This window comes from Condylostylus longicornis, unplaced genomic scaffold, assembly GCF_029603195.1.
Source record: "Condylostylus longicornis isolate FDR11 unplaced genomic scaffold, ASM2960319v2 ptg000010l, whole genome shotgun sequence".
Taxonomy (NCBI): Eukaryota; Metazoa; Arthropoda; class Insecta; order Diptera; family Dolichopodidae; genus Condylostylus; species Condylostylus longicornis.
Genome location: NW_026577979.1, coordinates 2366958 through 2386249, shown reverse-complemented (window position 1 = coordinate 2386249; position 19292 = coordinate 2366958). Strand labels below are relative to the sequence as shown.

The 19292-nt window shown below is 26.7% G+C and overlaps 1 protein-coding gene across 1 annotated transcript; it reads right to left on the bottom strand.

Annotated features, from left to right (window-relative positions):
• Positions 1–12267: 12267 nt before the first annotated feature.
• On the bottom strand, positions 12268–18264 carry LOC129618899 (UDP-glucosyltransferase 2-like). The gene is made up of 3 exons (XM_055533926.1): positions 17491–18264; positions 17245–17416; positions 12268–13233 (listed from the first exon to the last, which is right to left on the bottom strand). Exons 1-3 carry the CDS (start codon positions 18168–18170, stop codon positions 12484–12486), a joined length of 1602 nt encoding a protein of 533 aa, XP_055389901.1. The 5' UTR covers positions 18171–18264; the 3' UTR covers positions 12268–12483.
• Positions 18265–19292: the final 1028 nt, after the last annotated feature.

Sequence of the window (19292 nt, the reverse complement as noted above, 5' to 3'; positions counted from 1 at the left end):
AAATTTGATATTCCATTTGAAACGCAAATAAAATCTATGCCAATTGGTTGTTATCAAAAAATAATTATTGGAAAATATCAAAACCTACTGGAATGAGCCGATAACTATACTGCTGAACTAGTGCTTCTCTCTCAAAGAGGAGGAAAAAAAATGTAGTCCTCTTACGGAACATATTAACATAAAGTACCATTGCGGCCGTACACTTTTAGATGACAACATTGAACTCTGAGCCAATCTCAATGTAGACTGTAAGGTATCTCACACTATATGTGAGTACTAACGTGATCATTGTACTGTAGTTATAATTGGATGATCCTTTTAGTCTTAATACTATTCAAACAATTATAGAAAATATTAAAAGTCCTATGAATCGCTTATAAATCCAATAGTTACTCAAGTCAACCTAATCCCCGTTATTTTTGGTTTTTTATTAATTTTAATAAACGTTTTTAAATTTTCAATTTTTGTTGTTGTTCTTTTGCTTTTTGCAAAATCTTGTATTATTTTTAATAATATGAAAATTATATACAAAGCAACTTATGATTGGCACTTTTCAACTCTTATATTATTTCTCTATGCTTATAGACTTTCACCTTCATTTAATCAACGCCGATTACCTGCTTCGTTGGTCAGTGTACTTTATTATTTATTATGATTTTTTTTTTTTATTAAAATATGCTTGTGCTTAAATTGAAGTATGTTAAATCAACGTGCAATTGTTACAATAGCCGTTTAAATTGTTGAAAGTGAAATGTATGTATGTTTGTATGTAAACATTCCAGTAAGTTTTAGTAGCATTGTATTTTATGCCATAGGGTCAAATTTTAATGATAGCATAACGTTTTGTTTTCTTTATTGTCAGGTTTTTTATTCAATTTTAATTTCATGTTGCCATTTTATATCAGATTAATATTATGTAGCGTTTTTAAACGAATTGCTGCTGATTTTGTTATTCTTTTTTATAAGGTATAAGTTGTTTACCTCATTTTATCGAACTGCTTCAAGAAGATTTTAAAATATTGAATATAAAAATAATCAGTTATTTAAATTTTAACATATTATTTTTAAAAGACAAACAGATGATGTTGCAGAATTTCACGGAACTACTTTAGCAATAAAATGAATGGAGAAGTAGATATTTACCACAAAAATGCCGAATTTTGACTAAAACAATAAATTCTATCTCTTGTCTGTACTAAGCATGCTACATTTTCATTGTTTTGTTACAGCAAAATCGTTTACAGCGTCAAATGGGCTACTTTAGTAAATTCATTTACCTAAGCTATTTCTTTTAGCTAAAATTCTAAAATTCTAAAATTTTGAAAATTAATAAAATTTTAAACATAATTCCATAAAAATATAGAACCGAGAGACTGTTTGGAAAGTTTTAATGAAAACAGCATTTGTAACTTCATTTATTTATATAACCAATAACTGGGGCGGAATCAAAATATTGTACTCAAATTGACAACAGGACCTTTTCAACTGGGGCGGATCATAAATATTGCATTTAAATCGGGAATTTTTTCTATTATTATGTGCATTTGACATGGTGGGTGAGTTATTCATAAATATTATGAAAAATTATACATTACAATTGCGATGCTATAAAGTTTTTAAAGCGTTTTTTAAATAAGCCCAAGAGCGAGTACACAATAATCAATAATTTTCCAAACCTTAATAGGTAATAGGAGTATAAGGCTGTCGCCATAATGGTGGCATTATTTTTAGTCATTGAATTAATTAGGCGTTTCAGATTAGCTTGCCGTACATACTCTACTTGTACCGTAGTAGGTATCAATAATACACATGTAAATCACAAACATCTGCCAATTATTAACAAGCGCAGTTTACAAAAAAAAATTTAAAAACACACTTTTATTATGGATTATTTACATTTTTTACTGCTCTTTCCCGTTTTTTTCGTTATTGTCTACTTAACCTCAACTCAATATACAATAGTAATATAAAATTAAAAATTATGATATCATAACTGTTTTGTTAAGACCTTTAAATCAGTCAGCAGGAGATTTAACGTTTTTTTCTTTCCATTGTTTTTTTTTTTTTTTTTGAAAAAAAAAAAAACGATATTATGTAATTTGTTAATTGATTTGCTAAAGATTTTTGCTACTTTTGTTATTGTTGTTGCTTCTGGTTGGTTTTTATAACCGAATTTCAAATACGATAAATGATTTCATTCATTAAAATCAGATCAACAGCATTTTTAATAAAAGTCAGTGTTAGTAGAATATTGGTTAGTATAAGTGGGTTACTATTGGATATGGTGGTATTTAAGTTGCCGATTTTTTTTGTTTTTCTTCCTTTCATTTATTATTGAGTGCAATTTTCGACATAATTTGATATTTGTCAATAATTTTTTGCTATTATTTTTTTTTTTTTTGGTATTATTGGAGAGAAACTTTTGTTTTCTTTAGGTATTTTTCTACTCATAAGCTATAAACTCTTGCATTGTAAACGTTTTGTGTATACATAAGTAAAAGAGTTTTTTTTTTGAACATTCATACATACTTACATTCACATAGGCATGTTGTTAGACTCGATTGTTGAATAATAATAATTGATTAAACGGAAATTGTATATAGTATTACGAAAGGTGGTTAACGTTTTTCTAAATTTTTTCTAATTTTGATTCGGTTGTTAAGTGTACTTTTAACAATAAAATAAAATTTATTATAATAGTGTTGCAATATAGAGATAAAATGTTAGATATTATTTAGAGTATATATAGGAAAACATGAGAATATTTTTATTAATTTTACAATTACAATTTTGATTAAACAATAAGGCCGTTTTCAATAATTTAGAAACAAGCAACAAAAAAATATTGGAATATTCGTGATAACTTAATTATGATTATAGAAATAACAATGTTATGGTATCTTGTATGTAATAAATTACGATATTGTGTGTATTAATGGTAGCTATTAACAGTCGGTATGTCTTTGAATAATTTTTTAATGGCTAGTATGTAGAAATGATTCCGGTAACAGGAAAACTATTAAATAGAACTTATGTATATTTTGGATTAAATTACGGTAATTAATTATTATTTGTTTGTAAAGTATGTTTAAATATTAATAATAGAAATAATTTTGAAAATAAAGCTTGCAAATTTACAAAATTAATTTTAAAATTATTGTAAATCTAGTTTTTGTGCTGTATTTAAGACATGATGGATGCAACTCCTTTGAAAATGTTATGAAAAGTGCGTTGAATTTTTCAATTATTACGTATTAGAAGTAAATATTATTGTAAGTATAACGTAAAAGCCATCATGTGGGAGAATTATGGTGTAATATACTCAGTAATCTTGTTATTCATAACTAAAATGTCGTTAATATTTTATTTGCTTCGTTTTGAAGGAAAAATCAAAGTCAAAATATCCTGTTCGAACTTAAATATTTAAAAAAGATTAATTATGCCAGGAGTGAGTGGAGAATATTCATTTAATTTCAACAAAATATGTGATAGTTCATCATCTTCTTCTCACTTATGGTGGGTAAAATAATGAGATACACAATCAGGTTCTAAAATAAAATTTGAAACTCAGTTTATTAATTATTTCCGAATTTTTTGTGATACGAAATATAAAATTTAGATAGAATTAAAATTAAAATATTTAAAACTGAAGTTAGTCGGTTTGTGCTTGTATGTATTATATTAAATGTAAGTATGTATATAGCACGCCATTAAACGAGAGAAAAAAATCAAAAATTATATACATAGTCAGGAGGTCTAATTTCATCATATAAACAATTAAACGTTTGTTTATATGGGTATTTTACAATATTTAAGTTGTCTTCAAGTTCAGTCTTTGAAAAAAAAAATAATTCGCTCATAATGGAAATTAAATAAACATTTCTGAACTACGCCAAACTTTGGGGAAAAGTCCAAATTCCTGAAACCGAATCTAAAAAATTATAAATAGAAACTTATTCTTGTAAAGGTCCTATTTTAGTTATAAAATTACAAATATTAAAAATAAATTTTTATGTACATGAAGAATTTCCTATAATCTCTCTTAATCATTTAGAATTATTCTTAAAATTTTCGGTTCAAAATAATTTTCTAGTTAAGGAAAAATTCTTGTATTTCATTTGTAAAGAAAACCAATATCTTTTCTTTTTTCAGATTTCTGCATTTGAGATTTTCTCTTTTATCAATTGTTTTAAAATTTTAAAATTTATTAATATTATCTTATTTTTCTAATGGCGCTTTTAATGGATTAAAGAATTCTTACAAGAATTATATTATTTATGAATGCAGTATTATTTTTACTTGCTATCTATATAGCCTATATGCAGTATAAAATATTGCAAATTGTAACTATCTTGTACTAAAGTAATGTATGAATATATTATTTATATTATGCTCTATTTATGAAAATGTTCAGGGCAAAATGGAAAATTCTAATCATTTTTATTATAAGTAGGTACTGCAGAAGACCTTATGGAGTTTTGTATTCGTAGAATGGAACTTGAACAGTAAATTCATAATATTTTAGAAAGTAATCGGACACCTGTACCGAAAATTTAAATATGTGTGTTTAAAATTTAATCGAAATTATTTGAGTTTTGTTAACGGCTGCCATTACTCGTATTATGTATTCATAATAATGGCAGCCGTTGTACTCAATTCAATTAAATTAAACGCTGGGAGCAAATTCAAAAGAACTGTTATTACAAACTATTATTCGACATGTAAAAAAATGTAATATGAAGGAATTAAGGAGTTTCGTTTTTTGAACTATACCAAAGTAGCTTCTGTTCCCTTATAGGCAATCTTTTCCTGAAAATTACTTTTATTTAACTTTAATTTGCTGGTAATATAAAATAAGAATGTATGTATATACAAATAATATTGTAGATTTCAATATATTTATAAATAATTTTTATTCTTAATATTAAAATTTTCCATCTTGTCACTCTATTTTTTAACCTTTAACAAAATAGAACAAGTTACTGCAGATAAAGAGCACCATAATATAGATTAAATATATAAGCATAATTATGTATAAGATGTTTGTATATACGTAACATACGTATATATTTAAGTATGCAAGTACATGATGTGATTTCAGAATTCTTTAGAACATAAATCTGTCGTTTATTCTTTTGGTCTCATATGTCTTTAATATCTCTAAGTTTCGTATATATAGAAGAACAAGATGTTCGTATGTCAGTGTATGCCCACTATAATGTCCAAGTAGTATATTATTTTATCCTTATTAAATAAATTTTCTTGTTTTTTTATTCTTCTGTTTTTGTTTTACTTTTGAATATTATATTTTTACTCTTTCTTCTTTTCATATAATTTTATTTGTTCTTGTGCTTAACTTTTATTTACTTTATTATAACTGATTTCCTAAAACAAAATGAATACAAAAATCCAGTGTACAAAAAAAAAAAAGAAAAATTTTTTTTTTTATTTTTCTTCTTGTATGTATTCTAGAGATATAAAATTGCGGAGCTATAAATTTCCCCAAAGAGACAACAACAGCATTATATATTTTACTTACCTGTCAAAATGTCGACTTTAGCCACCTTGAGACCTTTGAAAATGAATTGAACGAATTGTGTATTAACAGTGGGTGAAACAAAACTAAAAGTATAAAAATACAACAAAATACAAAAAAACAAAAACAATATAAAAATAAGAAGAAAAAAAAAAAAGAAATTATAATGTAAAGGACAAGAGAATAAAAAATGTACAGAGTGAATATTTTTCATTTTTGAAGAGCAGAATGAGACCGTAAAGAGTATAGAAAACCTGTACCTACTTAATAATATAATAAATATATGAAACGGATAGATTAAAGGAAATTTTATAATAATAAATATTATTATGTTATATGTGCTTACATAATAATATATGTATGTGCATATGTAGAGTAGTGTGTATATGCAAAAAATAAAAAGATAGGAACATTGTGAGTGAATGAGGAATCTTATGTGAATGTTTAAATCAGAGCAACTTAAAGATACAAGTGAGAAAATTTAACAAATTTTATTATTTTTTTTTTGTTTAGAAATGTTTGGAAATTTCTCATTCACTCACATTGTCTAGATGTTTTTTTGTATAAAAATGCATTTAAGTACGTGTACTAGATATGTGTACATCTTGTTCTAGATATCGGTCTTTTATATTATATTTAATTTAATTTAATCTAGACTTTGTTTAATTGTTTTTACAAATTATTGTTTTTAGAATTCATTTGTCAAGACAATGCTGAAAATTAATTAATTCGAAAGCATTTCACATCTATGAAAACACACTTTTCCCCTCTATTTGGCACCGTGGCCCTTGTAAACATATCATTTAACTTCTTCTTAGTTTAGTTTTAAATTTAAACCAAAACTGAGTGTGAATTATGCACGGAATGAACATCTTAAATAAGTGCTGTCATATTCTTGTAGGTGATATTTGTAAATTTCACTTATCATGTCCATATTGAGTACAATAATTGGCACATTATATCCGAGCATATTATTAGAAGAACCTCAAATTTTGAGAACACCAATGCGTTGTTGAATTTCTCTGTTGCTCGGTTTAGATTGTGCATTTATAATGTCTAATTTTTAATATATTATTTAAATATATAAACGGCTCTACAATCTCCTTAAGAAAGACATAATTAGGGGTCTGATAACGAAAGAATTTAATAAGAATAATTATAATAGATGACATTTAATAACGAAATCACATGCAAGTTTATATATATATACTCATATATAATATACACTTTGATGCAGTACAAATGGATTTTTTTAAATTCGTATTTCAACTACAAAGGCCGTTTTGTAAGCTGGCAATTGTATTATTTCACTAAGATGTTTGCGTCAATGGAAATAGAAATTTTGAATACCCTATATTCTTTGAATTGAAATATACTCATATGTCTATAAAAATTATATGTATATCAATTCATGTAGCCATTAAGTAGTTCTCTAAACTATATATATGTATATACATATATATATATATATACATATGTATATTAGTTAAAGAAGATTATCTGGTAGCATATATTATTATAGTTTAATAACAAAATTATAAAAATATACAAGAATCAAACGAAATTATAACAAAAATATATCTACATATTTATTTACTTATATGTATATAGTAAAAATAAAATAAATATGCTATTTGAGATCTTAAAAAACCCAAAACAAAACTTCAAATATTTAATTTGAACATTTTAGAGAATGACACATATGTGAACTTAAAATTACCTTTCTCCCCTCTCTCTTTCTTTACCACATATAACAATATAAAATGTTTGTACGTATTAATGTAGTTTGATTTTTAGAGTATGATTTTTTTTTATTAAATTGGTAGGTAAACTGATACATTACAAGTGGACAGGATGGACTGACTGCTATACAATATTACATTATTAAAAGAAATAAACAGAAAACTATATAAAAATGAAAAATTAAAATTAAAAGGAAAATTTCATGATGGCATTTAATAAGGACATAAATAAAATGGACAATGCGAATGATTTTATTTAGAAAACTAAAAACATGCGGAAAAGAAAAATTGAAACAGAATTTTGAAAAATTCAAACGAGTTAGAAGAAGAAATGGGAATATTATATCAAGGAATATGACAGTAGACATATTTCAAACCTATACCAGCACAAAATTCTTGAAAATCTAGTGTGAAAACTCTTTAATTTTAGAATTTTAGGAAAATGTGTGTTTGATTTACAATAGAACGAAAGCATTCAAAGTATTAATTTCCAACTAATAATTAAATGCAACTATTAGAACAACAAGGACGATAACAGAAACAGGTCTGTAATTATACTGAGCTTAGACGTCAACAAAATTTTTCGATAATGTAAAATTGAAAATGATTTTTTAAAATTATGTGAATGCATAAATTATGAATGAATTATTATGTTCTATACTAGACAATTACTTTTCACTAATATTAGAAACGTAAGTTAAAAATATGCAATTCATTCACTCCGGTTAAGACACTCACCCATTATTATGTCCAATTATAATATGCTTTACCATTAGATTCAACCAGTATATCTGAGACTTCACTTAAGTCTTCCATAACTATTGATTTTTACATGTAAGGTAGTTAACCTTACGCTAACTCCGAGCTGGGGTAAAGGTCCGCGCTTACAATTTCGGCCAGTTCTACCAGCCGGTGCTAGCAGAAAAGTTGTCAGGGGCCACCACGTGAGGGTAGTATAGGCACTTGCCCAGGAACTCAAGCAGTTACACAACTGGATTAGTCACCGATTAGTTGCTACACTGTTGATCCCAGACCAGATCCCGAAAATAATACTGTTGTCGTTTTGTTATATTATTATGAATGAGAAATTTCAGTGACTTTTGGTGTATTTGACATTACAGTGTAATTGAACGGTGAGACATAGACATTATTTCATATAGTACTTTGAAAAACATAAGTAATTTATGAAATATTAGGTAATTTTACTAATAATTATTATTAATCAGTAAAACAGTTGTAAAATTAACTAACAAAATTATCATGGCATACTTTTGAGTTTTACTAATTTTGAAAACATTATTATTTTCCTTACTGTACCTACCATTATTTCCCCATACTAGTTAACTTCAATTGTAATTACTTTTACTTTCATTTGAAGAAATTATTATTATTTTTTTTTAATCATATTGTCTGCTTCATTTTTACTTTTTGAAATTTGTGAAAAAAAAAAATGCGGTCAAGTACAACTAAAAAACTGCGACTTAATGAATCTTAACCAAATTTCAAACTGACATAATCAACACATACTCATTTATTACCACCTTTACTTAAATAATTAAATCTTATATAATAACTATCCACTTATTGTTATTATTATTACATTAAATACGTACTCGTACTGACAAAACTTATATTGTTGTAATAACAGTAACCAAAAAAACAGAATCGGAGAAAAGCAGAAAATTCAAAAATAATTTTAATGATTAAAAACAATAACAATCCAAGGTAAGTTAACGAGTTGCCTGCATTTAAAGAAAAAAAAAAACTAAAAAAACATGCTACAGGTATTGTACTCGTACTGTAAAAACAAATGCGTTTTTTCTATACTCGCTTTAATTTTTGTTTTTTTTTTGTGTTCTCAATTTACTCTTTTATTAAATTAAACTTCATTTTAGCTTGTTAATGCTCTGCAGGTTTTCTCAATAGGATGAAAAACTAAATATGAAATTGTGAGATTACAAAAAAACATACTCGTAAGTATACAAAATGAGAATATCGTTGTTTAGGAAAACTGTAGGATTAATGACACATTAAGAAAAATAAAGTTAATAAAAGTAGTGTTAGAAGAATTAAAATTCGATTGAATATTATAGGTAATAGACGCTACCTGATTCTGATCTGTTATTAAACAATAAATTGCCTATATTTTTTGTTTAATTCTAGAAAAATAATCAAATTCCCCCTCTAATAAATTGATTGGCAACTTCGTCAATTTTTAAAGTTTTATAGCTTAAATTTTATAAATTAATAATTTAGGCCAATTTTTCACTTTGGTATGTACGAAGATTAAGTTTTAACTTTTCGAAATGTATAGACAACTGTAATTATGATGCAACATTGAACCTTTAACCACACAACATTCAAAATTCTAAAATTCGATTTTTGATCTCATCCCTCTTTTATGCCATCAGTGATACAAAACAATCAATTTTTAGTATTTGTTACAAAAAACTTTTGTAAATTTTTTTAGGAGTTATTTTATGCACAGTTGTATGAAAAATGTTCTTCCGAATAAGTTTGAGCTATGGATCGCTAGAATATGTTCTTGTAGAAGGTACTTTGTGTTTTTAATAAATCAATTAATTCAAAACTAAATATTTAGAAACTGTACAATGTGTGGTATAGAAGTAATTTATAGATAACCGAACCTCTAAATATTGGATAGCTAATAGCTGTGCATAATGTACGTATTATAAATGTAAGAATAAATTAATCATATCAACTGCTGATAAAAAATTTGTTGAAATGAAGCTGAAAAAAAAATTTTTGAAATATAAAAAATCCAACTGTTTTTCTTCATTGTTAATTACATATCTAGGTACATGTAAGTTATTATGCACAAAAATAATGTACATGTATGTATATATGGTGTATGTAGATATGGTGCATATCAAAAAGGCATCATATTATGTACACATAGGTGAGGTTATTAGTAATAAACGTACCTAAAAACATATTTGTTTATATTTTTTTTTTATGTTTGAGCTCAATAAATTTTATATTTTTTTAAATTTTTATACTTACTTTACAAAACAAATTTATGATTTTGTATATGTAGAATTCCAAATTAAATGAAAACCAAGTGGTGCCTATATAATAACAAAAACAAGAGCAAAACCTAGGTCCGCGTATATTTATTGCTGCCATAAAATGTTTGTAATTATGACGTTGAAATTATAGTGATGAGCCATAAGAGAATGAAAACTTTTTATAACAAAAATTTTCTATAATATTTATGAAGAGCTGTTAGTCAGTCTTTATTTATTTTAAAATTCGTGAAAATAACAACTGCTGTTCGACAAGACTTCCGCAATGTTATGATAGGTTGTATGACAGGCTGTGCTAATGCCAACAATTTAAATGAAATTTAAAATGCGTTACGCTTACGCTGAAATAGACACATTTTTTCGTACACAGTAGCAAAAGATACGATCTAAACAAGGTTTGATATACTGTAAGATGCTTATAAGAAACTAAATATCAGGTTGGAAACAAGTTTAACATTTTGCTTGAAATGATTAATTTAAGCTTTTTACCCCACTAAATCTAATTCAATATAATTCTCTCTTTTGGCAATTACAATCCGATTTGTTTGCTTGTTCCATGTTACTTGTACAACAGACGATATCAACATTTTCTAATATTATTCATTTTTGTCTTAAACACCAAATGCATCTTCTTATTTTTAATATTTATAGTAAATGATTTTGAAAAATTATTTTCACATTTTCATTGGCATATAATTTATTAGTTTCTATCTTTTTAATGCAATTAATCAAAAACATTTAATGAAATTTGCTTTTAAAAAATGTTTCCAGAGGGTTTTAGCTAGCGCGGCATTGCAACGCAGTCGAAAATAGATTTTTTTCTTCTTTCTTTTGTTTATAAAAAGGAGTTAAATAGCGTTAAATTATTCTTGAAGACCATAATGATGAAGCCTAATTAATTATGGTATAGACGCGAGTCAAATACATTATGAAATTATATAGCTTTTAGTGTTGTCAAAAATGGAACATAGTACGCTTAGTACGATTCTGTAACAAAAACAGAACTTCAACTAGAGCGATTTTCCGAGGGGCGGCGAAAACAGAACAAGAGCGATTTTCTGCGGCACGGCGAAAACAGAGCAAGAGCGATTTTCCGAAATGTCAACTTCCCAAAATCGAACGAAATTACGGTGCTTAATTTTCATTGCCGGTGGTTAAATTTATAGCTGACGCTTTTTTTTGACGTTATTTGTTTCCTTGCAAAATACTGAGCTATTTATTTTGTCGTTCTTTTTTTGTTCTGGGTTAGTAACGGAAATTGTCCGCCTTTGCGTTCACCGCTTTGATTATGTTTCTACAATTAGTTTCTTGCTAATGTTTTTTATATCTCTAAAATTTTACTATAGTGATATTAATTTTGCCAGTTATTTTCTATTTGTATAGAAATTTGTCTTAAATAATTCAAAGTTCAGTAGAGTAATAAGAGTAAATGCTGTTCACAGTCATCGTGTGAGTATCTGATAAAACAAATAAATTTCTAAAATCTTCGAATCACTGACAAACCAGATTTAATATTGAAATAATATTTTCCAATTACGAATACATTTATGATATGAGCATTTTTTCCACTCCATTCCTGAAAACTGAAAAGAAATGGAAAAAAATGTACATGTTTTATGATCAATAAGTTCATTAAACTAATTTCAAAAATGCAGATTATTTTACTATTAATTTAAAGCAGTTTTTTTTTTTCAAAATATTCTCTATGTTATCCACAATAAACACTTCAATTTAATTAAATAATTTCAGAATTTAAATAATATCAAATTCACAGGATATTCTTATACATAAATGCATACATGCATGTACACATATTATATGCATATTATGTAAGTAGAATATAGAAAATTTATTGAATACATTTTATTGAAATTTGAGTGTATACTAGATATATGAAATATTTACAATATAAAAGCTACATGATTATTGTTATATTGCAGTATAACATGAAATTTTATTTATAAAATTGACAGGATATTTTATTATATTAAATTTTATTTTATTATTGTCATAATTATCAAAAGAAAATCTGTAATTGAGTATTTAATAACTATATAATATAAAGACAACATCATGTCGTTCTACATCTACATCTTTTCAAATATATATATTATATAAAATATTATGTTCATTGAATATATTGTAAAGAATTCTTATTTTAATTAATTTTTTCTTTATTATATCTTAATATTTTAAATATTAAAATATTATAACAAAATCTTAAAATATATTTAATTAATATTTTTACTAAAATCCATATTAAATAAATAATAATGAATAGAAATATGATAACATCAATTGAATATAATTTCCAAAATGGCATATGTATTGCTAAACTTTGTAAATGTGAAGCACCATTATACCTTAATGTATATTCAATCCAATATATTGCTGTTTTCATTGGACTTAATGGACGATCTTTAAATATTTTTGATATTCTTTTTATATTATCTCTATAACTATTATTATATAATACTTCTTGTATTGTATCATAAAAATCTGTTTCATTTAAATTTTTTATATCTAAGAAAAGACCCCAACCAGATGTTTTTACATTTTTTAAATTTGTAAATTGATCACCAAGTAATGGTAAACCAACAATTGGAACAGCATGATGTCTAGCTTCTGTAATACCACCATTACCACCATGTGATATAAAAAGTTTTATATTTGGATGTGCTAATATATCATTTTGTGGTAACCATTTTCTAAAAAGGATATTTGATGATTTTCCTGGTTTTATATTATCTTTTTCCCATTTCCATATTATATTTTGTGGTAGTTTTTTAAAAACATTAAACATTTTATTTATTGTTGATTGATCTAGGTCAGATGAATTTACATTTGTACCTAATGAAAAATATATTGCACCATGATCTTTAGCATCATCTAAAAATTTTTTTAAATCCTATAAAAAAAAAAAGTAAATAAAAGGGAAATTATTAAAAGTAAAATAAGCATTAAATAGTCGTATACGAATATAAAAATATTAAATTCTATTTTTAGAAAAATTTAAAAAAAAAATTCTCTATAGCAGGGCTTCTTAAACTTTTTTATATAGCGACCCCCTTTTTACTTTTTTATATAGTATTCTTTAATCCTTATTTTATTTACAATGTAAATAAAATAAGAATTAAAGAATACGTACCCATTCATTTCACATATATATAATTGGAAACGTTGATGGGATATCGGTCGTAATAAAACACAATAAATAGAATGACATAAAACTATATATATATTTATTCAATAGAAAAAATAAACTTTTGTAACAATTTTTTGACCCCTTTTCTGTAGTCTCGCAACCTCCCTGGGGGTCGCGACCCACAGTTTAAGAAGTCCTCCTCTATAGGATTCTTCATAGTATTGGCTAGTTACTTAGTTTAATTCCTATTATTTTGCACACAATATTTTCATACAATATTTTTTCAATTAATATCAAAGAAATTTGGACAAAATGCTCACAACTTTTTATACATGTATAACATTAAATACGATTTAAATGTCCGTGTTTTACGACATAATATGAATTAAATATTGGAAATTCGCCATACTTATAATTCGCATTCAATTTATGATGACACTCTTTTTTACATCTTGAATAAGAAATCACAATATCTCTCTATTATTCTCCCTTCTTTTAGTTGTAATTATCAAATCAATGAGACACAACACAATTATTGTCCAAAAAAAAAAATTCGAATAATTCGATTTTATAGTAAAACGAGAAAAAAAATAGAGTTGACCTTGTCAACTCTGTGATACCCGTACGAATTTGTTATCGTATGTGCGAATAACTAATGTGCCATAACTAACTATGGGGCAGACTATGACTTTAAGTTGCCGTATTACCATATTAATTTATGCAAAATTTCAGTACTATGTGTTATTCAAAATACTGGTTGTGCCAAACTACTATTGATGTTGTATGGCAGCTACCAGAAAGAGCCAAGAAATTTTAGCGAATTTTATCAAGCACATCGGCCCTACTAATATATTCACTTGTGTGAAATCTCAATATCACAGCTTTTATAGTTTCTGAGATATAGTCAAATAACTTTTGAAGTTGTATGGCAGGTACCAGAAGGAGCCAAGTAATTTCAACACCTTTTATGAGACACATTGGTCCTACTAATATTTTCGTTTGTGTGAAATTTCAATACCATAGCTTTAATAGTTTCTCAAATATAGTCAAATAACTTTTGAAGTTGTATGGCAGGTACCAGAAGGAGCCAAGTAATTTCAACGACTTTTACGAGACACATCGGCCCTACTAATATATTCACTTGTGTGAAATCTCAATATCACAGCTTTTATAGTTTCTGAGATATAGCCAAATAACTTTTGAAGTTGTATGGCAGGTACCAGAAGGAGCCAAGTAATTTCAACGACTTTTATGTGACATATTGGCCCTACTAATATATTCGTTTGTGTGAAATTTCAATACCATAACTTTAATAGTTTCTGAAATATAGCCAAATAATTTTGCAAGTTGTATGGCAGGTACCAGAAGGAGCCAAGTAAATTCAACGACTTTTATGTGAGACATTGGCCCTACTAATATATTCGTTTGTGTGAAATTTCAATACCATAACTTTTATAGTTTCTGAGATATAGCCAAATAAATTTTGAAGTTGTATGGCAGCTACCCGAACCGGTACCCCGATCATGTCCAATTTAAATAGGGTTCTGGCACTTACTACAATAAATCATTTGTGAAAATTTGGTGAACTTAGCTCAATTAGTTTTTGAGTTATCGTTCGGACGGACGGACGGACGGACGGACGGACGGACGGACAGACAAAGCTAAATCAACTCAGAATTTGACGCTGATCAAAAACATACACTTGAGTCTATATCTAACACCGTTATTTCTTAGCGTTACAAACGGTAAGGCAAATTTAGTATACCCTTCGAACATACGTTCGTACGGGTATAATAAAAGCCACTGTTAATTAAAACGAGAAAAAAAATAGAGTTGACCTTGTCAACTCTGTGATACCCGTACGAATTTGTTATCCTATGTGCGAATAACTAATGTGCCATAATTAACTATGAGGCAGACTATGACTTTAAGTTGCCGTATTACCATATTAATTTATGCAAAATTTCAGTACTATGTGTTATTCAAAATACTGGTTGTGCCAAACTACTATTGATGTTGTATGGCACCTACCAGAAAGAGCCAAGAAATTTTAGCGAATTTTATCAAGCACATCGGCCCTACTAATATATTCACTTGTGTGAAATCTCAATATCACAGCTTTTATAGTTTCTGAAATATAGTCAAATAACTTTTGAAGTTGTATGGCAGGTACCAGAAGGAGCCAAGTAATTTCAACGACTTTTACGAGACACATCGGCCCTACTAATATATTCACTTGTGTGAAATCTCAATATCACAGCTTTTATAGTTTCTGAGATATAGCCAAATAACTTTTGAAGTTGTATGGCAGGTACCAGAAGGAGCCAAGTAATTTCAACGACTTTTATGTGACACATTGGCCCTACTAATATATTCGTTTGTGTGAAGTTTCAATACCATAGCTTTAATAGTTTCTGAAATATAGTCAAATAACTTTTGAAGTTGTATGGCAGGTACCAGAAGGAGCCAAGTAATTTCAACGACTTTTATGTGGCATATTAGCCCTACTAATATATTCGTTTGTGTGAAATTTCAATACCATAACTTTTATAGTTTCTGAGATATAGCCAAATAAATTTTGAAGTTGTAAGGCAGCTACCCGAACCGGTACCCCGATCATGTCCAATTTAAATAGGGTTCTGGCACTTACTACAATAAATCATTTGTGAAAATTTGGTGATTTTAGCTCAATTAGTTTTTGAGTTATCGTTCGGACGGACGGACGGACGGACGGACGGACGGACGGACGGACGGACGGACGGACGGACGGACGGACGGACGGACAGACAAAGCTAAATCAACTCAGAATTTGACGCTGATCAAAAACATACACTTGAGTCTATATCTAACACCGTTATTTCTTAGCGTTACAAACGGTAAGGCAAATTTAGTATACCCTTCGAACATACGTTCGTACGGGTATAATTATTGTTGTAGCTCAGAAAATTTGAAAGAGAATTTCAAATGAAGAATTTGAGAGTAAAATAAAAACGTAATTAACTACATAAATAAATATTAAAATATTGTTTATTGTTATAACAGTAAGTTGAAAGTAATTTTATGTCTTACGATTTGCGAACAATAATTCAGAGAAAAAAGTTGCAGGAGAACTATTGGGAAAATTGTTAAAAATTATCAGTGCACATTTTTCAATTAACATGCAAATTATAAAATGTAAAAGTCTAATAAAAACGAGTAAAAACGTTTGGTATGTACATTTATAATTTACCAGCTAAAGAACTAGAATTATAACATATTTAGAAGATAATGACAATTACGATGAAAATACTATCAGACATTGTGAATTCAAGAATGTTGATAACAAATTTTATTTAAACAAATAAAACATAGATTAAAATGAACAAAATTAATAAGCATATTAAATCTTCTAAATTTAGAAAAAGAATAATTTTTTTATCAAGTGTCTAGTTAATTGATAATCACTTCAAAACTATATAATCAATGTTACGCTTCCAAGTATTATCGGTTTCGACTGAGTATGGTTTGATAATAATTTATATTTGAATTTTGTTTGTGAATGAGATTAACGTGTTTGATTTGCAATATTCATCAGGTTCAAATATATTTGGGTTCAGCTTTTTTGAAATCTTTCGATTTTCTCTTAATTTTTTAATTCAGCAAAGTACGAATGAACTTTTTGTGGAAATTGTGTTCCATAAGAAAAGTAGAGGGACTGATTTTTTATACAAAATTATAATAACTGTTAAGAACTTAAATATAAAAGACATATTACATGTAGTTATGTACACTTACTTCTGGCAATGGATCCGATTTTTCTTTAACTTGAATTCCACCAATTTCAATTGTATTCACAGTCATTGGTTTAATTAATTTATTACAGAAATGCGTTGCTTGAAATAAAACCGATACATTTCTTAACATTTCATTAAGGCTTCTGTATCCTTTCTGTGGTGGAAAAATTTCCCTAAAATGATGCGTAAAACATAATATAACATTAGTACTATATTATATGTGAATGTGCATTATAATAAATTTCACCTATAAACTTCCTCTTGTTGACTCAATAAATCATATTGTCGTAATTTTTCATAAACAATTATTAAAAAATTAACAACTCTATCAAAAAAATTCAATGGGGTTTTTAATTCTGCAAAAATTGATGGAATATATGACATTTCCAATGGATTTCCAACAAATATATCAGTATTTACGATATTTGTATTTACCCAACTAATTATAACTGGACATTTAAAATGATCAGCAATACCTAATTGTATTTCATTGAAAAAATATCCCAATATAACTAGATCATATTCACGTGTTTTAAAAATTTCTTGAATCTTTTCACTTTTAATTACATCAATAGCACATTTAGTTAAAAAAGTTATTGATTCAGTTAATAAATTTGTTTTACGTAAAATTTCATTTATTTTAGAATTTTCATTTAATTTACTTAATACTTTAACAAATTCTTCTTGATGTGATGGCATATTAATTTCAATATGTTCAAATCCTGGATTTTTTTTAGGTAATGGTATTGTTGTTATAACTGTAACATTATGACCATGTTCAACTAAACCTCTTGCCAATGATTCATGTATAATTAAATGAGATTTTATTATTGTTGTAAAAACACATAGAATTCTTGCCGATTCTATTGATTCAATTGAAATTGCACTTATTAATATTATTGATAATAAAATTCTTAAATAATTCATAATTTTTATTAAAATTTTTCACAAAATAACGACAAATAAAAACAAAAAATCTTATAGTTTTCAATATTTTTTAGAGCGTTCTTGAACTTATTAATAAAACGATTGTATAAAAACTACTGAGCAAACTTTCTTCATATAAAAATATTTTTTTAATAGTTTTCTATTTGTACACAATACTTGTACACAATAGCACAACAATATTTTAGAATGATAAATATAAGAAGTGGGATTTACTAGATTATTAGTTTAAATTACAGCTTAAATTACGTTTATATTGTAGTGACAAACTTACAGATAAAAATATAATGTTTTATGTTTAGGCGTGTGTGACCACTTTGTTATAAATAATGTTATTACATTATCTTCCTCATAATATTGTAAAAAGAAATTTTTATGACAACAAAGTTATAAATCAAAGGTTAGAAACAAAGTTTATCAACAATAGCGCGCACTTATGAATTTTTTATGAGGCGTTTTGGCGCACTTCCACAAAAATTTAGAAAAAAAAAATTATTTTAAATTTCATGGTATTAGTCTGTCTATTTGTCTATCAGTTTGCCTTTTCGCCTGTCCGTCTTTCTCAAAATGTTTAAACTAAAGGTAGATAATTGAAATTTTATAGGAAAATAGATATTATTATAAGAGCTTTCTCTATGGAACTTAATTTGTGGAATAATTACTTCCCCAAATATAGAGCGACTCTGTGATGAGGCTTAAACAATTTTTAAATATCGATAATCATTTTAACCCACTTGCCAAATTTCACGAGTGCTATTCTACTCTACACTTCGCGAGTGCCGTTTTGAGACCTAATTCTTCTAATCGAATTCTAATACCTTAACCAATGTTCTATACCTTAATCAATATTCAAATCGTAATGGTACGTATGAAATTTAAATTTAAAATATTATTTTAAAATTCATCTTTAACTCCTTCAAAATTATATGGCAATGCGAGAATTATTTCAATGGGTGTAAAAGCTTTATAAATGCATATTCTATAGACTTGCTAGATAAATGTTCTATTTTACAAATCATATTGTATTTGATCGGCTATACAATTGTATAGTAAGTAATCTTAATTGAGCTTTTAATCAGGTGAATTTTTTTCTATATACGTACA

Excerpts from the sequence above, each read along its gene's own strand:
- LOC129618899 (XM_055533926.1), bottom strand. The coding sequence starts at position 18,170 with ATGAATTATTTAAGAATTTTATTATCAATAATATTAATAAGTGCAATT. Across the intron at positions 17,417-17,490 it reads CAACAAGAGGAAGTTTATAG|GGAAATTTTTCCACCACAGA; the intron begins GTGAAATTTATT and ends GCATCATTTTAG. Across the intron at positions 13,234-17,244 it reads AATCGGATCCATTGCCAGAA|GATTTAAAAAAATTTTTAGA; the intron begins GTAAGTGTACAT and ends TTTTTTTTATAG.